At 28.2% G+C, this 25,448-nt stretch overlaps 6 protein-coding genes across 9 annotated transcripts; 3 read left to right on the top strand and 3 right to left on the bottom strand.

Moving 5' to 3' along the window:
* Window positions 1-831: 831 nt before the first annotated feature.
* On the top strand, window positions 832-8,439 carry LOC122500130 (kinesin-like protein KIF19). 4 transcript variants are annotated; one of them, XM_043608889.1, is made up of 13 exons: window positions 832-1,327; window positions 2,496-2,564; window positions 2,955-3,050; window positions 3,758-3,961; window positions 4,044-4,193; window positions 4,280-4,492; window positions 4,586-5,055; window positions 5,350-5,525; window positions 6,892-7,049; window positions 7,110-7,323; window positions 7,397-7,586; window positions 7,800-7,942; window positions 8,096-8,439. In XM_043608889.1, exons 1-12 carry the CDS (start codon window positions 1,220-1,222, stop codon window positions 7,927-7,929), a joined length of 2,178 nt encoding a protein of 725 aa, XP_043464824.1. In that variant the 5' UTR covers window positions 832-1,219; the 3' UTR covers window positions 7,930-7,942; window positions 8,096-8,439. The 4 variants fall into 4 exon arrangements, with proteins under 4 accessions (XP_043464824.1, XP_043464823.1, XP_043464822.1 ...); XM_043608888.1 differs by having other exon boundaries at window positions 833-1,327; window positions 7,800-7,938; XM_043608887.1 differs by having other exon boundaries at window positions 864-1,327; window positions 7,792-7,942.
* A 131-nt stretch (window positions 8,440-8,570) lies between these two features.
* On the bottom strand, window positions 8,571-10,381 carry LOC122500135 (elongator complex protein 6). The gene is made up of 2 exons (XM_043608895.1): window positions 10,099-10,381; window positions 8,571-9,685 (listed from the first exon to the last, which is right to left on the bottom strand). The coding sequence occupies exon 2, from the start codon at window positions 9,674-9,676 to the stop codon at window positions 8,831-8,833; it is 846 nt and encodes a 281-aa protein (XP_043464830.1). The 5' UTR covers window positions 9,677-9,685; window positions 10,099-10,381; the 3' UTR covers window positions 8,571-8,830.
* A 338-nt stretch (window positions 10,382-10,719) lies between these two features.
* Window positions 10,720-15,693, top strand: LOC122500134 (mitochondrial dicarboxylate carrier). Its single transcript, XM_043608894.1, has 10 exons — window positions 10,720-10,855; window positions 11,541-11,628; window positions 11,735-11,872; window positions 12,749-12,904; window positions 13,004-13,170; window positions 13,246-13,453; window positions 13,548-13,628; window positions 13,694-13,750; window positions 13,825-14,035; window positions 14,869-15,693. Exons 3-9 carry the CDS (start codon window positions 11,777-11,779, stop codon window positions 13,936-13,938), a joined length of 879 nt encoding a protein of 292 aa, XP_043464829.1. The 5' UTR covers window positions 10,720-10,855; window positions 11,541-11,628; window positions 11,735-11,776; the 3' UTR covers window positions 13,939-14,035; window positions 14,869-15,693.
* LOC122500132 lies at window positions 15,576-18,221 on the bottom strand. The gene is made up of 9 exons (XM_043608890.1): window positions 17,985-18,221; window positions 17,832-17,893; window positions 17,572-17,747; window positions 17,402-17,507; window positions 17,275-17,330; window positions 16,888-17,192; window positions 16,592-16,818; window positions 16,399-16,518; window positions 15,576-16,298 (listed from the first exon to the last, which is right to left on the bottom strand). The coding sequence occupies exons 1-9, from the start codon at window positions 18,072-18,074 to the stop codon at window positions 15,791-15,793; spliced, it is 1,650 nt and encodes a 549-aa protein (XP_043464825.1). The 5' UTR covers window positions 18,075-18,221; the 3' UTR covers window positions 15,576-15,790.
* A 113-nt stretch (window positions 18,222-18,334) lies between these two features.
* Window positions 18,335-21,575, bottom strand: LOC122500133 (dual specificity mitogen-activated protein kinase kinase 3). The gene is made up of 6 exons (XM_043608891.1): window positions 21,164-21,575; window positions 20,744-20,909; window positions 20,428-20,664; window positions 19,409-19,588; window positions 19,123-19,340; window positions 18,335-18,998 (listed from the first exon to the last, which is right to left on the bottom strand). Exons 1-6 carry the CDS (start codon window positions 21,226-21,228, stop codon window positions 18,854-18,856), a joined length of 1,011 nt encoding a protein of 336 aa, XP_043464826.1. The 5' UTR covers window positions 21,229-21,575; the 3' UTR covers window positions 18,335-18,853.
* A 310-nt stretch (window positions 21,576-21,885) lies between these two features.
* On the top strand, window positions 21,886-25,050 carry LOC122500171 (diacylglycerol kinase epsilon). Its single transcript, XM_043608958.1, has 11 exons — window positions 21,886-22,208; window positions 22,361-22,540; window positions 22,636-22,807; window positions 22,876-23,006; window positions 23,149-23,296; window positions 23,365-23,582; window positions 23,658-23,803; window positions 23,878-24,049; window positions 24,130-24,310; window positions 24,408-24,541; window positions 24,627-25,050. The coding sequence occupies exons 2-11, from the start codon at window positions 22,373-22,375 to the stop codon at window positions 24,756-24,758; spliced, it is 1,602 nt and encodes a 533-aa protein (XP_043464893.1). The 5' UTR covers window positions 21,886-22,208; window positions 22,361-22,372; the 3' UTR covers window positions 24,759-25,050.
* The last annotated feature ends 398 nt before the right edge of the window (window positions 25,051-25,448 follow it).

The following is a 25,448-nucleotide window of genomic DNA, read 5'->3' as shown; positions in this document are numbered from 1 at the left end:
ATTCAAACAAATTATTTAAACGATAAACCGATAAAATGAATCTTATTTATAATTTTTAAAATTATTTTTCAAAAAGAGAAATTAGAAATTATTTTTAAAAAAGAATGTTAAAATAAAAATTTAACATTTGAGGAAAAAATTTTAAATAAGTTTAGTGTTTTAAAATTTATGCGAAATGAGGAAAAGAGAAAATGAATTTTGCAGAAAAATAATTTTTGTACTCACACACGTGTTTCTTGCTTTCAATATACAAATAGAATTTTTTTTTGCGTGTTGAAAGACTATTAAAAAATGGAAAAATTTTTGCAGACTACAATTTCAGGAACCGCAGTAATGACTTGTGCAAACAGGTGAATTAAATTTTGCCATAAATCCAAGATCGAAAAAGAGAGTGTTGCGCAGGTGTACGAACTACGCAGGTATTCCATCGTGAACCTGCGAAGGGAAATTTTCTCCCCTTATGTCAGTGGTTCCGCCGCTGTGTCAGTCGTGTTTCTTCTTTTCACTTGTGAACTTCAATTTTCTTCCTAAAAATTAATTTCAAAATAAATAATTAAATATATAATTGCTAATTTATCATGTAAATAGTATATTAAATTATTAGGAATATAATTTATAATTAATCTCCCGCTTTCACCTGACTTAATCGAAACTTAAAATATTTATATACCTATAGTTATTCGTTTTCCTGTAAAAATATTACATTTTGTCCAGTACGAAAATTTGATTTTTTAGACTTTTAGAGTACCTTAGTTAAAGTATTTTATATTCCAAATTTTACATTGAAATTTATTTTGAATTTTATTCTCTGTGAAATAAAAGAAGCGTTTTTTGAAATGTGTGCGTGAAAATTTGCAATTTCTTTTCTTTTAAAAATGCATTTATAAATTATAATAAAGGAACGTTTTTATCGAAGAAGACTTTTCGTAGCGATTAAAGTAATAAATTACAGTGCAGTTGTGTTATTTGAAAATGTTAAGAACAGTAAAGAAAATGTATAGTGTGAATTATAGAGAGATGATGATGATTATAATAGATAAAGCGTATTATATACCTACTGATAGTGAAATAAATTCAATATCATGTTAATAATTTTCAATGTCAAGAGCAACTGAAAATCAATGACATGATTGTAAAAAGGTTCAATGAACAAAATCCGGGATTGAAATTGAAGCGATAAAAATTAATTTTTGAAGATTTTCATCAAATTTGCAAGAAGATGACGCAGTGCAGTAGTAGTAGTGGCAGTAGCAGTAGCACTAGCACTAGCAGTAATGGTCGTGATTTTAAGGATCAATCGATGCGGCCTATTGAAGAAAAATTAATGGTAATAAGTGAATATTAAACAAGTAAATAATGTTAATTTATTAATCAATTAATTTCATTTCATCATTATTCATTATTTTTTCATCAATTTTAATTTTATCATTGTTTACCATCAAGAATTAAATTTCTGTTTTAATATAATAAAATTAAATATTTCTTAATTATTACCTAAAAACTGCGCGTTAAAAAAATTTGTTTCAAACTATTGTAGATTCTTAACAAAAAATTGTGGGGTGTTATTTTAACACCAAAAGTGGATTAAAATAATCTGTGACGCTATCCATTAGAGATTAATAAATTAATCCATCGAAGGATTGTTTTTTAAAAAGATTTTAAAAATAATTTGGTTTTGATTTAGATACATTTTTATTCATGGAAAAAATTAAACCAAAAATTGATTCTTTTAATAATTTTTGGTGTTAATTTACTAATTAAGCTGCAACGCTTTTTGATACCCTTAAGTTTGTGTTTTTAATTTGTTAGTAAACATAAAAAATGGTACAAATGTTTGAAATTTATAGAAAATGGTCAAAAATAAGAATATTAAACTGTGATTAAATTATTATTATTTGCACGAATTGTAAAGATTTGAAACTATATTAGTCGAGACTAAAATCGGTATTTAGGCCTTTTTATTAAACAATAATGACTAAGAACAGTTTTTGAAAAAAGCAAATATTATTTGTTGTTTATAGCAGTAAAAGGTAAACGTAAAAAATGAATTTATCTTACTAGAGACAATCATAATAATATTAGGTAATTGTTTTGGAAAAACGGTAATGAAAAGGAGACAAGGTGCAATAAAAATATGTAAAAGTCGAGGACGTTGGTGAAAATCGATTGATGACACTGATAGAATGTTAAAGTCATAAAAGCTTGGTGAATGATGCACAATAGTTAAAATGAAACATGAGTCAGTAACACTTACACTTATTTCAAACTTGTTATTCTCTTACTTTTAAGAGAAAATATTTTAAAAAAAAACGTACCTATTTTCAAAATTGTTTTTCATTTTAAAAAAAATATTTTCTTAAAATTCCGAATCAAAAGAATATTGAGATAATAATTATTATAATATTGAAAAATAAAAAATAGAAAATAACAATAAAGAATAATAAATAATAAATAATAGTACATGCAGAAATATTACTACAAAATGCTTTTAATAGGTTGCAGTTCGTATTAAACCTCTCAGTCGAGCTGAATCGGGAAGATCTCTTCACGCCATTAATGAAAAGGTACATTGGACAATTTATTATAAAGAAATTTTTTGTGGATTTTATAGAAATACTTTAATCGTGACAAAAAATATCTTAATGATGGTTTCGCTTTTAGCGCATTTTAAACGTTAAATTTCCAAGTAGAAAAAACCGAGTCGTTCGGTCTGACCAAACAACGCTTGTGTTACTGAATAAGACACTTAATTGCGCTCTCTTTGACTAATGACTCTTCTGACGAAGTAAAATCAGTTAAATAACAAAGATTTTAATCAATAACAATCAATAACAGTAAACTAAAATCAAATTAATTAAAGTTCAGTTTCAATTGAACGAAATATTTAAACAGAATAGTAAATTAGAACTAATTACCTTTAATTCTATTTAATCTGTGATAAAACCAATTTTTAGATGGTGATGATAGAAGATGTGGATGTCGAGAAACAAAAGCGATCTTTTCCTCGACAATATTTATTCGACGTGGTTTTCGGAGAAGATTCCACTCAGGTATATTAATAATAAAATATCGATTCTATTATTACAATAACAATATTGTCATTTCTTATTATCTCTACACAGCGATATTGATAAAAAGAACGATAAACAGAAAAATTCACTTTTGTTCCTTAAATTGAATGTAGTACAAAAACTAATTTTCCGCAGTCAGTATAATATTGTACTGCATTATATTAAATTAGATCAATTGCTGTTTGTTTATTTTTCCGAGTGAAGTTTATTTCAACACATATATACGGCAACCAAGGTGAAGCTATAGGGAATCTTGATCGATTTTTTACACGTGAGCCCTTCTTCAAATGTTTGAATATCGCTATTATTGCACAAGGATGATGAATATTAGTTTCTGTAAACTAAATTATAAATTTTCTCAATATTTGATAAACAAAATATTTTCAATCAATTGTCGCCTACAAAATGGGACTTTAATTTTTTAATTAGTCCCATATTTTGTCAAAATTGAATTTATTTTCTAAAAGTGAATTATAGTCACTTTTGACTTCATATTGTTAGAATATCAAAATTGTTGCATCCTTAGAAAAACCTTCTCAACATCAGCAACGATTCGCTTTTTGAATAAAGTAACAGTATTGCATTGACTTTGAGGTAGTGATTTTTTCCTATATTAAAATAAACTCAGAAAAACAAATACTTACCGATAGAATTTTTATACTAAACATTTGATGAAAAATTCAAAGGAAGCGGTTTATGAAGGAACAACAAGATCTCTAGTTCAAAATGTACTGCTCGGGTATAATGCGACAGTGTTTGCCTATGGAGCGACTGGAGCAGGAAAAACTCACACAATGGTTGGCAGTCCGTCGAATCGTGGAATCATGGTTCGAGCCCTCAACGATATCTTCCTTGCAACTCGTCGGCTTCCTGAAAATGTTGAACATTCGGTAAATATTTAGATCTATTTATTGAAGAAACTTGACTTAATGAATAGTATTTATTGTCTAATGAGATTTATACTTATCCAAGGTAACAATGTCCTATATGGAAATTTATAATGAGAATATTCGAGACCTGTTGAATCCTTCCTCGGGTTACTTGGAATTGCGTGATGAGTCTCGAGGTCGCTACAGTCAAGTAGCAGGTCTCACGGAAGTATCCACAACTTCCACAGACGAGGTGAATAACCATATTTAAATTTCAAAACTAAAAAAGTAACGTTGAAGAAAGATAATGATAATCAATGAAGAAACTGGGTTTTACAGGTGATGCAACTTTTACACAAAGGGAACAGAGCGCGAACGGTGGAACCAACAGCGGCAAATGAAACTTCTTCTAGGAGTCATGCTCTTTTGAGTGTCATCGTAAAACAGTCCGCAAAACCAGTTGACAGGGATAGTCGACACAGGGTCCGAATAACCCAGGGGAGACTTTTTATGATCGATTTGGCCGGATCCGAGCGGGCCAAACAAACAAAGGTAGGAAAAAGAATTGAAGAAAGATACAATTTTAGGTTCTGTTTGCAATTTTAATTTTCTATGAAATAATAAGATTATGAAACTTTTCCTCAGAATCAGGGCAAGAGACTTCAGGAAGGAGCTCACATCAACAGATCGCTCCTGGCCTTGGGAAATTGTATAAACGCATTATCCGGCGGAGCTCGATATGTCAATTACCGGGACTCGAAACTTACAAGACTACTCAAAGATGCTCTAAGTGGAAACTGTCGAACTGTAATGATTGCTCACGTCTCACCGGCAACAATCCATCGAGACGAAAGTCGAAACACTCTTATCTACGCAGACCGCGCCAATCGAATTTCGAATAAAGTCGAAAGAAATGTGCTTGACGTTTCCTACCACGTTTCCCAATATCGAGACATCATTAGCGATCTTAAAAACGAAATTTCAAGACTGAGAACCAAGATGACAGACGATAGGCCAAGATTCGATGAATTAAAGACAAACAATCAGAGGGGAACGGATTTCAAAACACTTCGAGAGAAAATAGTATCCGTTTTTAAGGAGCAAATGAGACTGAGGTAATTAGAATTAGAATTAGAATTTCTTTATTTTTGTATTTATACCTATAATTCTTAAAAGAAGCATTATTGGAAATTTATCAATTCAGACCCTGACTCGAACAATATTCAAGGTTTCAATAAATAAACAAACTTTAAGTCTATTTTCATTGATATACTAATTTTTCTATAATTGAAACCTATTTTTAAACTTTAGAGGCTACGAACTAATGTCTATAAGATTAATTACTAGAGTAGAAATCCACAAGTGTCTAAAAAGATTTTCCTTTTTTCTGTTGTTTCTGTTTGAAACAGACGAAAGTTGATGGAAATGGACAGTCATTTATTGAGTTTAAATATTGCTGCTGAACAACAACATCAGGTCATATCTCACTGGGAATCGAGGAACAATAAACTGTATAAAGCCAACCGGGAATCAACATCCTCTCGCCCTGGAACTGTCTCACAAATAGAAGAGGTCGATGACGCAGGCAAGTAGTGATAGAGCGTGACAGAAATCGCGTGCTCAACGTCTTTAGACTAGATTTACATAGTATACACAAGCGACAATATTACTTTCATTCAAATTCTCAAAACTATTTTTAATTGTAGTTTTCATTGTCAAAAAACTTTATATTTATTCTCACATTTCTTTCAACTTTTCTATGCTATGGACACCATATTTCATCGAGTAGTTAATTTCAAACTCAAATTTTCTATAATTATGGAAATGTAGGGTATGCTCGAAAGCTATTAACCCACATTTCAGCCTCGTGCAAGTTTAGAGCTTGATTAATCGATCTCATATTGAATAAAATTAAATTGCAAATATTATTAGAATTTATATTCTTATAAATTCTTTATTGTAATATTATCGATTGTAAATATCGTATATTGTCGATAAAAAAATACCGCACCGATTGTAATCATAATCGACCGAATATATATGCTCAGGGAAAAATCAGGGAAAGTAGAATTGGTCAGAAAAGTCAGGGATTTTTATTAAAAGTACTGGAAAAAATTTAATTTCTCTGTGTGAATTCAATTTTAAAAAACATTCAATTATTCAATAAATTATTTATTTGCATTTTATTTGTATTTAAATAATTTAATTTTCGTAGAATTTTCTAAAAGAAATGATTTAAAAATGAATTTCAGTTAAAATTTTAGATAATTCAATATTTAAAGCATAGCGTGAATTTTTAGAAATAATTGAATTTTGAAAAGGTTTCAATTAAATTAATTAAAAAATTAATTTCACGTAAAAGTGAATTGTAAAGAAATAAATTTAAAAATTCTCAAAGATGAACTTTTTGAAAAAATTAATAATTGAATTGAACTGATGAAAATAATTTTGAAGAAGTTAGAGAAACAATGATTTTATAAAAGAATGATCATTTGGTCACCTATAAAACATGAAGATATCGATCACTCCGAGTCGAAGACTTGGAGTTATCGATTTCTTTATGTTTTATAATAAATATTCTCAAAAGTTGTTGAATTTCAAAAAGGTTTGAATTTGAATCTTTTGAAGAATTTTAATTCCTATAGAAAAATAATAATGCGGTTAAAAATTAATTATTTTAAATAAAACTATTCATGTTTTCGAATAATTGTACAATTATATTTTGAGAGTGAATCAAAATATTCTTTTATTTTGTCTGGAAATCAGGGAAAAGTCAGGGAAAAAGAAAATTAAATTTTTGTTGTAACCCTGATGATGAATTTAACTGCTGTCATTTCCCAATGTCTCGATATTGTTATTCTGAAAAATTGGATTTAAATAATTATTTTTTCTCGACAAAATTTAGACATTTTTTTGATTCAAATTCAATTTCTGATTAAAAATATATTCAGATTTCATCGAGGATGGTAAGGAGGATGACATGGCTGTGGAACAAGCTTGGGCGGAATTATCCGAAATCAGCAGAGAAAGAGAAAGATATTCCGAAATGCGAATGGCCACTGAACGAGAGCTCGAATCTTGCAGAAAACGCGGAGCAACTTTAGAGGATGTAAGACTCAAAGAAATTAATAAACTGTCTATTTATTTAAAAATTTCTACTAATTTTCAGGAATTACCATCGCGGATTAATTCCGATGAAGAAAGAGAGTTGTTGGCTCTAATGTTGAGGGTCCATGAGCTTGAGGCTGATAAAATGATGCTGCAGAGTGAAAGATTAGTCAAGCAACACGAACTAAGGAGACGAGAGTTAATGCTGCTTCGATACGATAGACAGCGGCAAATTTCGGACGAAATTATTACACGTCAGAGACGAATAATGGAAGGTAAAAACTCAATTAAATATTTCAATTTTTAAACACAGAAAATAATAATCGAATGAAAATAAATTAATTCCAGACGGTCAATTGTCCCTTCCTCCTGATCTTCAAAATTTATACGCCATGTATCAGCAAGAAATACATTCCGCAACTTATACGGACAATATGTCAGATTTATCCGCCACTTTAGAATATGTTGGCAAACTACCTCCAATTTCGAATAGATTTAGTTTCGACAATTTTAATTCCGATTTAAGGGCGACCAGCAGGTAAAGTATTCACTGTTTTTTAATTTAACAAGTAAAAATCGTAATTATAAGTCTTGATAATATTTTGATTTTTATTTACTCCTTGAATATTAATATTTTATTATAGAGATCTAATTATATTCTTTTGCTGGAATAACAGTAAAGCATGATTAATTCTAATTTTTCGTTTCTATCAATTATTATATAATATATAATATTAAATTAGTTCCGCAGAATCAGACTGGGAACAATCGCCACTTCCACCAATTCAAGAACCACCGGAAATAGAGAAAATAATGGGACCGATTGTCCACCCAATTTTGAGTCCTTCAGAATTATTTCCACCAATTCCTCCTTCGAATAAAAAAAGCCAGTAAGTAAGTTGCTTTCAATTTTAAAAATACAGAATGTAAATATACACTACTGTGGATTTACAACTCGGAATATTTGAAAAAAAAGTTTACTTTCTTTTAATAATAGAGGACAATGCTACAACAATAATTATAAAATGTTTAATATCTTTGACCTAGAGATAAAAGACTTCGACGCATAGCTAGCGATGAAAACCTGGTCTCGCCGAAATATGTCAAGGGCACAATAAGAAGACATAACAGTCGTAAAATACCAATCTAAGGCATGAAAAAAAATTGCAAACAAGATAAAAATGACTGAGCTGTTCTTTAACTAGTTGCACTGTGTGATGATCCTAAAATTTTCTTTCAGTTTTTATTTAATTAAGGCTTCTGAAAATATTTATCAATTTCGGTTTTACGAATACTTTAATATTCTTTAAAATAAGATCAAGCACACGTTTTGTACATAGACTTCTTTTTGTTATAAATAAATTATTTCAGTTAATTAAGCAAATTGTGGTACAAATTTATTCCATTTAAACTGTATTTTTTGTCTGAAACAAAATTATCAATGCCTGGATTTTTTGGTTCTTTTTCTCTTTGACGAAAAAGAAAAATAACTGATAATTCTTTCTTAATAATGCTTTAAAAATTTATTATTGTATAAGTATTTATTAAACATTAATATTAAAAGTGTATTAACATTAGTATTTATTATAAAAATAATTATATACAAAAATATCGCAGTCTTTAAAACTCGAATTATCTCAAAAGTTCTTATAAAAGCATTTCTTTTAATTTCTTATACGCTGATCCAGCATACGATTTAATTTTTTTAAAATACCTGTTTAATAGTCACTCGTTCTTTCATTAATCAAAACAGGAAATTATTTTCATAATTAACCGTAATTTTTAGAAAAGAAGAGTTGAACTACCGGGAGGGAAAACTTTAACTTGACGATCCAACAATTTGAAAAGATACGAAAGCTTCTCAGGCCAATTATATTTTGTTCTAATAGAATCCATTTTCCATCGAACATTCATTTTTCCAGACACATCTTTCGCAAGACCGGTACTCAAAGGTTCGACAACAATAATCAATTGTGCTATATGTTTTAAACCAACTGCAATAAGATCCGGTTGACAAGAATCAGGATCAGCTTTATAGGTGTGTGTTAAAATGCACATTGAAAGCGATTGTTCGAATTCAACGAAACTCCTTATGTATCTCACAAAAAACCACACGTCTCTGATATTCATTTGAAGATCAAAAAGATGACTCAAATCATCAATAATCACCATAACAGAATCTTGATTTTTGAGTAATTCGTAAATTTGCTTCTTCAATGGATCAATCAATTTACGTACAATCGTTGGTCCACGTTCCATAATACTGAGACCACTAATATCATCCTCCGAATTAGTTTCATCGAATTCAGCATTTGCAGCATCCACAGAGTCATGGCCAAGATCGTGAATATTTTTTCTTATTAGCTTCATGGGTTCTAAAACTGAAACTTGACCTCTTTCTCGTAAAACATTTAAATTGTAACCCAATTTCATACCTATATTATGATAGTGACCGAAGTTATTATGAAACAATACGAGACATATTCCTTGGCTTTTTTGTAAAGAAGATGAAATGAAAGTGTTTACAAGAAAGTTAGCATCGCTTCCATGTTGTTCTTCAATTAAAGTCAATTTTCCTCGCAAATCGACTCTGTCAATTCCAAGTGCACTGCAAACAGCGTCCGTCATCGTGGAAATCTAAAAACATCGTAAAAGAATAAATATATTTATAATATAACAATGATAATAATAATAATAATAATAATAATAATAGAAAAATGCTTAATTCACTCAAAACTCCGTTTTTTAATACAATTTTAATTTATTAATTTATTTTAAAAAACTGAGTTTATAAATTAAATTCAGAGAAATTATTATTAATAATGAAAACGATGAAAACAAAGAATTCTAACCTCAAAAAAATGTTTTTTATATGCGCGACACAGTATAATATATGTGTGCAAGAAATTTAAGCTATTTACAAGATTCACAATCAAGAAATAATATGTTTTAAAGTAAAAATCATGGTATAAATAAGTATTAAAGGTATTAAATATTAAAATAATCAATAGTAAATATGTATAAATAAATTTTATCATTTTTATACTTACCGATAAAAAGCTATTTTTGACAACTTATTGTATAATTTATGCTTTCCAATACTTTCTTTTTAGAACAATGCTGTTAATTTTATTACAGCACATAAAAATTAAAAGTAAATTTTGCTACCAAATTCTATATCGGTTCAGTAATATATATATATGTATATATCAATCAATACAGGTAAAAGATACACTGGCAAGTGGCTCCATCTTAAAAATGTGCTTTTGACGTTTTATGAAAGATGTCAAAGACTTGTTTTGTTATTGATTGTTACTTTTTAGAATATTGTATATTTAAATTATAAATTTTAATTTTTATCACATTTCAGTTAAATACATTATAAATGAAAAATAATACCCTACGTATCTAATAAGTATAAGTCAAGAAATTTATTAGATCAAACATAACCTATATTTATCATAGAAAATTATGATTTTTCTCATTTTTATGTATATAGGGTATTATTACAAAGGAATATCATACAATCGATTCTACTCGAAAAGAGAAAGAATTTATACAATATTTTCAAGACAAAATGATTACTTCTGTTTTAAACTGAGCAATGGATGAAGAATTAAATAGCCGATTTTTAACATTTTTAAAGAGAAAAATAACACGTGTAAAGTCAGCTGACACTCAAGGGTGCGCTATTATGGATGCTCCTCGAAATCCCAATAAAAGAATTTTCCGTTAGCAATACTTATCAACCACTGTCAGTGTTTGAGATGGAGTCGAATCGCAGAGACAGACCAGCGTCACTGAAATGTGAGTTTATTTAATCATTAAAATTTTTACTTCCTTCACTAATCTTTTCTCTATTAATTTTTTTTTACAAATATACTCCGAAAGTTCTGATTTAAGCATTAATTAAATTCTTCTATTCTTCAATTTTAATATTTGGAAATTTAAGTTAAATTAAATTATTCTTGAAATAAGTTGAAAAATGAATTAAAGCATTATTTTTTAAAAATAATAGTTTTTTTATATAACAGGAAAATTAACTTGATATTACATTTTCATTTTTTTTCTTCTCTTTTTTGATTATTACTCAAGTATAAAAAATATTTTTAAAAATCGGATTCTTTTATTAATTTTTAATATGCCATGTTAGATGAAAAGTATTATTTATTAAAAAATAACAGAGTAACATATGTTCAGGAAATAGTTTATATTCATGTAATAAAATGTTGGCATGATTTCCTTCGTAAATTGAATCAAGTTTAGAAATTTATTTCGCAATTCCTGACATATCTTTCATTTATCTTTTCATATATATATTGTAAATTCTGAAAATATTTTTATAGCTTTTTCTCGTCTTTAATCAATTAAGTTAGATATGAAAATTATATTTATTTGACGCAAATTTAGCTCTTTCATTTTACTTCTTTAATTTTTATTATAGATATGAAAATATAATTATAATAATTACAATAATTTTGTTATATTCCAGTTTAAGGTAACAGCAATGGAATCTTCAAACAGATAACTCAGAATAAACAAATCATATCAATTATTGGGCTTCAAAAAAATCTACACAGGTATTTTTGCTATAATTTATGAATTAATAATAATTAATTAGCCAAATTATTGGTCGCAGATGAATTTATTTTTCTAAATGAAATTAATTAGGTTTTTCTTTTTTAGATTCGTTTTCTGCTTTAAAAATTCCCAAACAAAAAATCGAAGATGACTGATAAGAATAAGAAACTTTCTCGATGGTACTTTGGGGGTTTAGCATCGGCTGGTGCTGCATGTGTCACTCATCCTCTTGACTTGCTGAAGGTTTGTATAATTATTATCCCTTATTTACAGCTTAACATTGAAGTTAATAATCTTTTTTTATAAGTAAGAAGATTAAACGAAGAGTAAAACAAATTAATCTACTAGAAACATTAACCTCTACTCTAAATCAAGTGCAATAGTGATTATTTTCCTACTTTTAGAAACACTTTTCTTAATACATAACAGTTTCTATTTTGAATCTCATTTACTATTCCAATAAAAGTTCTCTAATTTTCACAAATCAATAGTCTTAAAAATAGAACGTCTATATTTAAGTTCAATATGTAAGAATTGCGTAAAGGGTTTTTCTCGTAATTATTGTAAATATAAAATTTTGAATTAGTTTTTTAGATTTCTAAATGCGGCAATTTATCAAAAACGTCAAATCTTTATTGTTCGGTACATTTTTATTTTTGTCTTTGAAGATTCGTATATTGGAAGTTTTAAGAATAATAATTTGATTGAACCTTGCACACTTAAATTATTCAGAATAAATAAACATTTGCGTAAAGTCTCAAGGATTTTTCGCAAGCGGTGTAAAAGTTAATCGGTGCGACAAAATTATTTTACTTTCTGCTAATTTTTTTTGTTAACATTTTAGAATGACAATTTGCACTATAAATTTAGTGACCATTTAAAATGTGTAATAAACAACGTACTTTATCTGCTTCTCTTCTATTTCAACTAAAGCGGATTATGCAACTATTTATTGGCTTCATTTTATTCTTAATCCTTATCTTTCCTTTTTTATCGAATTATTTCAATTGATACAAACTACATATTTAAAATCTCGAAATTTATTATTAAAAAGTAAAAAAGAAAATTACTGTAGAATTTATAATTTCTTTCATATTATATATAAAATGTTTTATTTAGGTTCTTTTGCAAACACAACAAGAAGGGAAACTATCAATGTCAAAACTCGTTGTACGGGTGGTGAAGAAACAAGGTGTTCTTGCATTATATAATGGACTTTCAGCTTCTCTTCTTCGGCAATTAACATACTCAACAACTCGATTTGCATTCTATGAGGTATTAAAAAATAGAAGAAACCCTTATTAGTTGTTGTTCACGTTTGTTTTTTTTTAATGAATTGTCATAATTGTTCATTTGTTTAATTTTCCTGAACAGGTTGGAAAACAAAATTTTGAATCTCCTGGGCAAAATATGCCATTTTATCAAAAGTTAGTACTGGCTGGAGTATCCGGTGCCGCTGGCGGTGTCGTTGGAACGCCCGGAGATTTAATTAATGTACGAATGCAAAACGATGTCAAAATTGCACCTGAACTAAGAAGAAAGTAAGTGCAAAATTCAGTGATTTTTTTTCTATGTAAATTATTTTTTCTTTAGTCTAATATTTTTGTAATCTACAGTTATAAGCACGCTCTTGATGGTTTGGTTCGTGTTTGGAGGGAAGAAGGTTTCTTAAGACTTTTTAATGGCTGTTCAACTGCCACGGGACGAGCGGTACTTATGACTATCGGACAATTAAGTTTTTATGATCAAATTAAAATAATTCTCTTACAAAGTCAGATGTTTGAAGATAATCCAACAACGCATTTTCTCTCCAGTTTGTTCGCAGTAAGCGATCTTTATATTCACTTTTTTTTTGTAACAAATGCTCCTAATAATGTTTATTTTTAAAAATAAATTTTATTCCTTTTCTTGAAAATAGGGAGCTATTGCAACAACTTTAACACAACCTTTAGATGTACTTAAAACACGTGCAATGAATGCTAAACCTGGAGAATTTAAGGTAATAAAATACATTTTCGAATTGAAATATTAAGAAAATAGAAAAATAATTTCGTACTTTTATAGAGTATGGGACAACTGATTCTCTACACTGCCAAATTAGGTCCACTAGGTTTCTTCAAGGTGAGATATTTTTAAAATAAGTCATAAATATTTGCTTTTAATTATATCACGTACAATTTTGAAATTGTTTTCAGGGTTACGTACCTGCGTTTGTGCGTCTAGCACCACAGACAATTTTAACATTTGTTTTCTTGGAGCAACTTAGAACAAATTTCGGTTTTCTGCCACAAAGCATAAAATCGACTTAAAAATGGAATTTTTTTCAAAATTTGCCATTTTTTATTAAGTACAGGACAATTTTTATGGATAATCTCTAGGGAAAAAATTATTCTTCATAACTAGCAAATATGAGGCATTCCATGTCAAGTGATCCAGGTGTCTTACGGTGTAATGCTTATTTCGATAATTTTTTACTCTTAAACTATTAAACATAAAAATTTGGCAAGGTACATTTTGGAAAGGTTTTTTCATGCTCTTTCGATTGAAAATAAGCATTTAAAAAAAAAAAAAATTTTTGACCCAAAAAAATCAAAATTAAAAATAAATTTTAATTTTTTGGAAAAAAGGTCCCATTTTTTTTTTTTTTTTTTTTTTTAAACGAAAGCTGAGGTTTTTTCCTAAAAGGACATATAAATGAAAAAGTGGGACAAGAATGTTTAAACATTGAAAAACAGAGGTTTCTACTCTCTAAACCCGGTTTTTAGCTCTGTTTACGAGAAACTTCATTTTTTCAATGTTTAAACATTCTTGTCCCACTTTTTCATTTATATGTCCTTTTAGGAAAAAACCTCAGCTTTCGTTTAAAAAAAAAAAAAAAAAAAAAAAATGGGACCTTTTTTCCAAAAAATTAAAATTTATTTTTAATTTTGATTTTTTTGGGTCAAAAAAATTTTTTTTTTTTAAATGCTTATTTTCAATCGAAAGAGCATGAAAAAACCTTTCCAAAATGTACCTTGCCAAATTTTTATGTTTAATAGTTTAAGAGTAAAAAATTATCGAAATAAGCATTGTACTGAAAAACCCAAAAATTTAACCCCCTCCCCCTCGGAAAATATTGGACTAGGTAAAAAAATATTTTCACGAAAAATTACTATCTATTAGTACTACAAAAGCCCCAAGTTTTGCTACGATTGGAGAAAAATTTTTCTCCACCCGGATCACTTGACATGGAATGCCTCATATGTATCATGTTTGATGTGACTTTATCAAAAGCATTTATTCTCCTGAATTTGGAGTAATATTTTAGATGAAATGAAATAAGTTATTATTGTTATTAATGTTTAATAGTGAAATGCTGCGCGACTGCTATATGTGTGACAATATTGTTAAGGATAATCAGGAGAAATTCCACTCTTATACATTCCATGAAATTTAACTCTGTGAAATGAGTACATATTTACGTTCGCAGGGGGAAATTTGTTTTTTAATGTTTAGATAGAAAAAAGAATATTTTCCGTTTATACAATGACTGAAACTATATTTTAAAAATTTTTAATTTTTAATTTTATCTCTGTTCAAATAGTATTTATTACACGCACAAGTTTACTTTATGTCATTTTACAATTATATCACAGAACAAAAAATGTCCATTATATTTTTTTTGCTTAATGTCTAAGGAAATATTTAAAAGATAAAGCTGTGCTTATATCGAATAGAAGTTAATGTTTAAAGGAAACTTGCAGTACAAAACACAATAACACAATGAAAAAAGAAAGCTTATAACGAAAAAGTTAATACAAAATTAAGTAATTTCTTGTAATTATATTTTTATGCGATTGTTATTCTATAAAGCATATTCGAATATTTTATCACATTTACATTTATATCTACATTTTTTTATTGTTTATCAATAGTGACTATTTACAAAAAGTAAAAACGCAAGGAATGTGTCAAAATGTAAATTTCTTTATTTTTTTGTCATATAAAATATTTTTAAGATGAAGAAAATTTATAAAAATACAATAAATGCTTTTATGTCAGTCTTGACGATTCAAATAAAGAAATGTATTTTATTGAAATAGATCAAAATATACTTCTGTTGAAGTTTTTCAGAATTTGTGTTTGAGATTTTATATTTCTCTTGATCGTAAAAATTGGTGGTTATTTAAAAGGGAGCCAAATAGATTTTGGCTGAGTGTACTTTGTGTACAGCATTTCTTTAAATCGGCAATCATTGTCATCAGTTACGAGATCGATCCAGTACTTGAAAAAGTCGAGCATAAAAACGTCAAATTCTTCGAAAGCTGGAGAACATCCATGAGCGACTGCAGAATTATTGTAGACTTCCTTGAATCCGCTAAAGAGATTTTCGAAACTTAAAAAGTTTATAACTCCAGGTGGAATTCCACTAGTAATCATCATATCACAGTACTCATTGATCGGAGATAAAACTCCACCATACATCACTATGACCGCATTTCCAGCGATGCAAGCATTTATCACGCGAAGAAACAGATCGTTACTGTCTTTTCTACCAATTGCAATGACTCCTTTTGGATCTCTGACTGTCAAAACTTCAACAGTTCCATCCCGAATAATTGTTGATGAACTTCCGTATAGAATTGGATTATCAAGTTGGGATCTCACTAACTTAGCAAGTGGTCTATTTCTGTAAACATTTTTCCAGTTTTAAATTTATATTCATTGATATTATTAAATTACATACCATCATTTCAATTTGATAACTAAAACATAATTTATCAACCTACCCATCTGCGTGAATTCTATCGGCAAACTTTTGCAGAATTGTTTTCCTTTTACTGAAAGGTGTTAAATGCCATTTCTCAAAACCACGTTTCGCGGATTGCACACAACTATCAACATCTTCTCTGAAATATAAATAAGAAATAATATTTAAAAATTTATATTATTCCCATTTGAGTTTACTTTTTGTTTACATACTGTGACGCAGAGGCCCAAGAATTTCCATTACAGTCAGTCCAGTATTTTCCATTCTTCGGTTCTTTCCATAAACCATCGTAGAAAAGATCAAATTTCTTTCCGGATCCTGTGAAAAATCCCGATTTCAATTCAAATCTGCTAACGTTTGGACATTTGAGTTTAGAATCAGTTCGAAGCGCAACTCCTGGACCAAGTTCACCGAATGAATTTATCCAAACAAGAGAAACCTGGAAAATAAACGAAAGAATTAAAATATTATTTCTCATTTCTAAAAGTTTAATATTTTATCTACATACCATCATATTCATAACGTAATGTTTTGCAGATAAAACATTTTCAGTCCAAATTGAAATCGCGTCCCAATGATTGTCTTTGATTTTCGAAGAAATCTCCTCCTTGAATCGAAATATTGTCAGAATTTTATCAATATTTACTGAATCTTTTGTCTTTTTTTCTTTGTAGAGTTGTGCGAATTTTTTTTCAATCGACTCTTGGATATAAACAGCGGATATTTTCCAAACACAAGGTCTTTCAGTAACTGATGCTAAAAATGAAACAACTGTATCCAAGTCCGAATCTGACAGAATAATTACAACAGTCTCTGAAAAAGTAATTAATAAGGAATCAATTAAATACTTATTAACAAAAAAGAATATTATTTTTTAACTTTTTAGTCTACTCACTCATTACTAGTGGGACTTTTTCGGTAATATAATCTTGAACTATTGTTGGATAATACCTAAAATGAATTTAAAGTTTAAAGACATTTATACTGATTATAATATTTACAGTATTTTACAGTATAATTACAGTTTATCATGAAGAAGAGTATCGCAGAAAGTTGGATTGTCAAATAGAGCAAAACATAATGTTTTCCAGGCACAAAACATGCCGTTCGATGGCCACAGACCATATTCTGTAAAAAAAATTCCAATTTTATATTTTTATATTTTTTACAAAAAAAAAATGTTCATACTTACCAACGTTTGCATATTTCCAAAGTATATTTTCACGAATAGCTCGAATAAAAAAAAAGCAATAATCTCTCAAATTTGTTATTCTTGTTTGTGGGTCTTCCGAAAAATATTTACTTGGAGGATTAAGAGCTGTGAAATTTTTGCTATTTCGTTCAATGCACGCGACAATGTGCTTTAGTCTGAAAAATATGAAGAAAAATTTAAATATTACATATAATATAGTATTATAATTATAATAATTATTATTATCTTAATTATCTTACATTTTGATAAAATCCTCAACTTGATTTCCTTGTGAGTCACGATCTTTCAGTGGAGGAATGATCTATAATTGAATCAATAAATTAAACAAATATTTAAACTAAACTTATAAAATTCATAAGATATTTGAAACAAATTATAATTGTATACATTACATTTTCAAGTTTGACAGAAACCGTTGATTCTTTATTCATTTCGAGCTGTGATAAAGATTTTAATAAACTATCTTTTATGCTGCTTTCCATTATTAAATGTCAACCTAATGTTGAACAATCGTATGCAATTTCGACAACGCCCAGTTTTAATAATCAATTTGATAAATTCGACCGGCACAAACAAAAAAGAAATAAAAGTATATAGATCAAAATTATCTTAAATTGAATGAATTGAATGTAGCAGAAACTATATAGTGAAGACTAGTTGCTTCTAAAATTTCCCTAGAAGCAATCGGGACAAATCACAAACTTGTTGTCTTGTTTTATAAATTACTATTTACTAGAAGAGATTCGATTTTTGATTTTTCGTTTATTGAAATCAAGGTATTACATATTTGTATATCAAAGATTGTAAATATGCTATATCTACAAAAAATTATAAATGTCTACGCAGCTTACAGAATATAAGACAAAAATTATTGATAAAATATTCTTCATTAAAATTTTCTCAAGACTCTTTCTCTGTCTTTCGGAGGCCATTTTGAGCAGAAAATTAAGTTTTTTCCTGTTGGCAGTATCAAAATAATTTAGGTCATGCATTTTTAAATTTTTCTCTCGGGTTAAATATGTAATATAACCGGGGAGAAAACTCTTTCTTCACAAAAGAAAATTAACTACATACATATATAACGAATAATTAAATATTTTGATTACAGGATCAGAATTTGATTTGATCTTCTTGGCGATCTCTAATGCTACGTAAATTTGACTGATGCAAATAAAACTTTAATTTAGGTGAGAATCAAATGAGGTGACAATGTGGTGATGTAAATTCAACGTACGTAGGTGAAAATTATTACAATATTTTACTATTTAGTCTCATTTTTTTCAGGTAAATCAATGATCTCCGCAACGAATGTTGCAACATCCGTCTCCTTCTCGGCGTGATTTATTATAAAACTCTGTTGCAGTAATTGATCATAATTCGGTCGTGATTTATAATCTTTCATTAAACTGAAACGAAAATTCAAATTAAATAAAATTAAATTAAAATTATTATAATTTCATTCATGTGGAAATTGAAATTCTTTATTCTTTATTAAAATTTGATGAAATTGTATTAAATGTTTATCCTCACCATTTGTTAATTAATTCCTCAAAACTGTCGGAAAATTGTCCTTCGGGTAATTTAGGTGCATCGTCCTTCACGACCTGTTTAAGTTGTTCAAAAGGAGTTCCCCAAGTTTTGTAAGGGAATTTCCCAGTCGCCAATTCCACAAGTGATATTCCTAGAGACCAGACATCAGATCTAATATCGTACTGTGAAGGATTTCCTGACGGATCTATCCTCTCTGGCTAAAAAAACAATTAATATTAAAAAAAGAATGTTTTGTGTTTTAAAAACTTATTCTGTCAATACTTACAGCCATGTAAGGTTTACAACCAGCGTCAATTGTTTTTGCTACGGAGTCAACTAGATATCCAGAAATTCCAAAGTCACAGATTTTCACTTCTCCCTTTCTATTTATTAATATATTACTAGGTTTTACATCTCTGTGAATAACTCTTAATTGTGAATACAAATAATGTAGTGCACTTACTACCTAAAAAAGATCATTAAAATATTATTTATGTATAACACAAACTAACATTAATACGAGGGGTAAACAACTCGTAAATTAAGGTGTAGATTCATCTTCAGGGTTGCCACGCTTTTGCTCTTTTCAAATTCCCTGACTTTTCCAGGTTTTCCAGGTTAAAAAACGGAATTCCAGGTTTTTAAAACGAAAATTATTCGAAAACATCAATAAGAATAATTACATTTTTCGAGGAATTTCATTAAAATTGTCTTAAAGATAATTGAAATTCGGCATTGACTAATTGAATTCATTTAGGAATTTTTATTAAAGTAGTAGATATTAAAAATCATTTAATTGAGTCAAGTTTTTGAAAATAATTAAAATTTTGCCAAGAATTTTACTTTAAATTTGAATTTTTAAATTGAAGTTTTTTAATATTTCTAATTAAATTTATTTAAAATTGAAATTTGACAAAATTTCAAATCAAAATCTTTTGAAGTTCATCTGTTTATGAAAATTGTAAACGCAATTCTTTTAAAATTAAATTAATTTTGAAATATTTAAGTAATTACATTTCAAGAATAAACACAATAACTTTAGAAAACAACAATTTTCCAGGATTCTAATTAAAATTCCCTGACTTTTCCAGGTTTTCAGATTGCGTGGCAACCCTGATCTTGAATTATTCTGAAATATTCCTTAAAATAGAATGAAATATTCCGAAAATACAGCAAGTCCTCTTTTTTTAAATTAAAGATAAATTATCAAAAATAGTTCCGAAATACCTGAATTACAGGTTGTAAAATCCCTCTTGTTAATCAATTATTGTTAGCAGTCGAAAATTAAAATGATATAAATCTCACTGCAAAGGCAATATTTCCTAAGATATCTTCTGGAATTGATCGTCCATTTTGGTAGACTTTCATGTAGAATTTGTCAAGACTCATATCCATCACTTCCATACAAATCCATACATCACCTTCTCGAAACAGTGCTCCATAAAATTGAACAGTGTAAGGACAAGCCGAACTCCTCATTGAAATATCTAGATCCATTAATAGTCGTTTCTGTTCTTGTGTGTTCACAGTAGCTGCAATTCTCTAAATAGGAAATTTATTACACTTTCTGTCAATAAGCAAAGTTTTTACTAACTTTGAAATTACTGAATTTGAAAATCACCTTTACGGCCATGATAGTGCCACTCTGTTTATGCTTCATTTTATCCACGACTCCATAGGCCCCTCTGCCCAAAGTACATAACGTTTCGAGGTCATCAGCTTCAACAACAAATGTCTTTTCATCTATTGTTATTGTTGTTCTCTTATCTAGATTTCTTGGTGGCGTCCTGTTAATAAAAAATATAATTCAGTCAATTTAAACGTTATTCGAGTCTATATTTTTAATTTCTAAAATTCATAATTCAAATTTCTTTGAAAAAGCATTGTTTACATTTTCGATTAAAATTAGTTTAATAATCAATCATTAGCATTTTTCCAAAAGATCCTCTAAGGGCTAAATTTTTAATCTCTATGCATATAAAATAAATGAAATAAATACAAAATTTCAAGTATAACATTGAAAAATAAAAGATAAACTTACAAAGGGACAGGAGCTTCTGTAGAAACTTGAAGTTTCAAATTCTTCTTCGGTCGCCTCAAGGCCATGTTTATAATTTTTTAAAAATCAAGTATCAACAAAATTTGAGATTCACAGGAAATTCACTTTTGACACATGTTTTTCACCCAATCAACGAAAGAACCCGGATTATTTAGTTGCCAAAGTATATATATGTATATACGTTTTTTAGGTTAATTTTGAGATACCTAAATTTATTTGTACACGTTAGCAATAAAAGTTTATTATTTTATGTTCTACATAAAATTTATTATTAAATAAATTCGAATTGAGTGTTATTTCCAGTAAGACAGTTTACATCACTTCAAAATAGTTTACAAAATAAAATTCGTAATGTCCATATATGAACTTGAACTTTTTTATACAACTTAAATTAATTCGTGAAGTTAGTCATTTTTAGAGACTATTAATAAAATTCAAGTTGGCAATCATGAAAAACGTATGAAAATTTTAAATTATTTCATTTCAATAATATTGTAAGTCTAACAAACTTTTATAATCCTCTTAATTATATGAATTAATTTAATTTTCAAAAAAGTATTATATTATAAAATGTATTTATCAGTAAGGATACGTAGAATGTATTTTCAAATAAATTTTAAATGAATAAGAATTAACTTCAGACTAGTGGCTTAGAAATATCGTCTGCTAGTTCTCAAGGTCATCTGTCAAAATTGTCAAAACAGTTTATACACTGCAATGCTACTACATATTGATATTACTAAAAGAATAATAAAATAATAATTAACATGAGAAATAGTCAGTAAAATGAAAATATATTTCTTTGAAATGAAGAAAGATGAATAGTTTTTTTTTAAACATTAACGCTTGTTGTGTTCATGTTTGCATTTTATTCAAATAACTTGTATAGGTAATGCGGTGAGAATCAATACTTGATAAAGTGTTAAATTTTGATAGTTATTGTACGAATTGAGAGATTGGTTTTATAATTTGATAATTAGTGTATTACATACACGTCGTCTCTATTTATCTCGAATTTTGACTTTAGGTTAGTATCAATTTAAATTAATTAATTTAAAATATTTATTTCTGAAAGCAATTTTAATTTTTCAACCAAAATAATATTGGTTGAAAATTCATTTAATTTATTGTTATTATTAATTTTGTGTGATAATTATTTTGAATAATATTTTGTTGCAGATAATATTCATCATGTGGGATGTAGAAGTAAATACGGTTGTATTTCAAACAATATCGACTATGATATTTTTTATATTCACTTATAATATTGTTAGATATTATTCTGCTGAAGATCGTTATCTTCAAATAAGGGATTCGACTAAGAAGCACAGTTGGAAAATGATTAGTAGCGCATCAAAGGTTTATTTTTTTTTATATTTTACTATTATTGTAATTTAAGTGAAACATAATTCTAATTTGTGTCCTGTAATTGTTATTTTATTTTATTTCACTAGGTAGTTTATTGTACAATTTGTGAAGCATTGTTACTGAATATGAATGGGTTTATTTGCGATTCTTGCGGCGTCTGTGCAGATCATAGTTGTGTTAAAGTAGCAGATAAAACTCTGAAATGCAAAGCTATAACTATATCCAGTGATGAACCAATGAAACATCATTGGATTAGAGGTAAAAATTTATAAATTTTATCGAAAATCGAGTAGTAATTTTTTTCTTGAAATAAAAAATTATTCCAGGGAATTTACCACTTGTTGCGATTTGCAATATTTGTTCTGAGGAGTGCGACACAGAACCTGGTTTAAAGGACTGGTGGTGTTGTTGGTGTCAACGATGTGTACACGACGTTTGTAAAAGTTCATTAAATGAGGTAAATATTAACAAAAAGTATTTCTTCTCCCAAAATTAAATTATTCTTCAATTAAAATTATTATTCACCAAGAAAAAAATGATACAAATATTTAAAAAATAATTAAAATTGATTCGCAAATAACTAAATTATTCGTTTTCAGATTTGCGATTTTGGCAGATTTAAACTGATGATAATTCCACCGATAAGTTTACAAGTAATTAATAAACGAAGTACAATGAAAAGTCGTATGCGTCTTCGTTCTATAATTCCGCCTTTGTGGGAGAAGTGGAATCCTCTTATTGTCGTTGGTAAATTGTATTTAAAGAAATTAATAATTAAAGTTTAAAATATATTCTAAAATTAATTTACGTTTCAGCTAACAGAAAGTCAGGCAATAATGATGGCGGAGAAATCTTATCTTTATTCAGAAGATTTCTTAATCCCGCACAAGTTGTTGATCTGGCTGATCGAGATCCAGTCGCAGCCCTTGAATGGTGTCGTTTACTGGGAAAGAATCCTTGCAAAGTGCTTGTCGCAGGAGGAGATGGTACAATCGCATGGCTTTTAAATGCAATTCATAAACTTAAACTTGAAGTAATTAAATTTTTTATTAAAACAAATTTGTGAGTTTGTAAAAGCAGATATTTTTGATACTTATATTTTTAATAGCCTGTTCCGTCTGTGGCAATTTTACCTTTAGGAACCGGTAATGATCTATCTCGAGTTCTTGGCTGGGGAAAAGAACACGATTCGAATTTAGATCCAGCTGAAATTTTACAGAATCTTCAAACGGCGAGTTCGGTAAAACTTGATAGGTAAATAAAAATAATTCATAATACAAAAAGTAATAATAGGTAAAGAAGATAATTCTAATTTCTTTATTTATCAGATGGAATGTTGCAGTAAAACCTTCCGGGAGCAGTCTTGGATTCATTGGGTCTGAAAAGCATTTATTCATGTATAATTACTTAAGTATCGGCGTGGATGCTCAGGTGACGTTAAATTTTCACAAAACTCGAGAAAGTCGTTTCTACTTCTTCAGCCATAGAATATTTAATAAGGTGAATATTATTAATTATCTTATTATTAGAAAATAAAAAATTACATTTAAAAATCCAAATGACAATTTCTTTTGATGTAGCTTCTCTATTTATGTTTCGGTACTCAACAAGTAGTGGAAAGAGAATATAAAGATTTGGATCGAAGAATCGAGGTTTTCCTGGACGGTAAACGAGTCGAGTTACCTTCAATAGAAAGTATTGTGATTTTAAACATTAATTCCTGGGGAGCTGGTGTCGATCTCTGGAATATGGGTGTTGAAGGTATGTTTATAATTTGTTCCTTTATGAAAGGAATTTTTTATGAATTAATTTAATTTATAAAAAATTGTAACATTTTTAATTATACATTTCTTTCAAGATGACAGTGTAGATAGGCAGAGTATAAACGATGGCAAACTAGAAGTTGTTGCTATTTTTTCGTCATTCCATATAGCGCAGTTGCAAATGGGACTTTCCCAACCGTTGCGACTTGGTCAGGCTAGTAAAGTTAAGGTAAACTTAAATAAAGACAATAACAATTTTTTTCCATTCGGTCTTTACTTATTAGAATTGCAATTAATAAAATTAACTTTTACAGATAAAACTTTTAGAGTCCTGTGCGATGCAAGTTGACGGTGAACCTTGGTGCCAACAACCTTGCGAATTTAATGTTACTTACTGTAATCAAGCTTCAATGCTTATGAATTCTTCTTTTAATTCGGAAGATTGATTATTCATTGAAAGATAAAAATCAAATTTTTATACATCACTTTACGTTATCAGAAATAGCATTTTTAAATATTTAAATTTAGGTAAGAGTTTTTATATTTATTTTAATATAGTTTAACCATTTTTTATCTTTTATAATATAAAGTGATACATGAAGATTCCTATTTAAAAATAAACTAGTTTCTACTCTGATGAATCTAATTAGTTAATAAGAAAAAGAGAGGTACTTATTTTCTAGTCAAATTAAGTTTAGGTACTTGTATTTCAAATTATAAAATCTAAATATAATACTGATTTTACTATTTAAAGCAGTCTACTTACTTAATTAATAATAACAAAAGGAAAAAAATGAATGTTACAAACTTGAAGCAACATTCACTGAGCTATTTTTTAGTTTTGGTCAGTTTTGGTTTATTTCTGTCAAATCAAAATTTTTCAGTTATAATTTATTTGAATTTATTTTTACTATGACAGATCGTCAAATTGATATACTCGCGTATTTACTTGTACTTTGGCTAATTCACGAAATTTCAAGAGTTACAAATAATATTTAATTGGTATAAATTCTTCTCTTATACTTTCGAAAATAAGTTTATTATAAAACAGTTTTTACATCATAAAAACTTAGTAAACTTTTCAATGTACAATATAAAAATTGCTACTTAACAAAGATGGTATCTTATTATTACAT

This window comes from Leptopilina heterotoma, unplaced genomic scaffold, assembly GCF_015476425.1.
Source record: "Leptopilina heterotoma isolate Lh14 unplaced genomic scaffold, ASM1547642v1 Lhet_182, whole genome shotgun sequence".
Taxonomy (NCBI): Eukaryota; Metazoa; Arthropoda; class Insecta; order Hymenoptera; family Figitidae; genus Leptopilina; species Leptopilina heterotoma.
The sequence above is the reverse complement of the archived record's forward strand: the minus strand, read 5'-3'. Positions and strand labels throughout refer to the sequence as shown.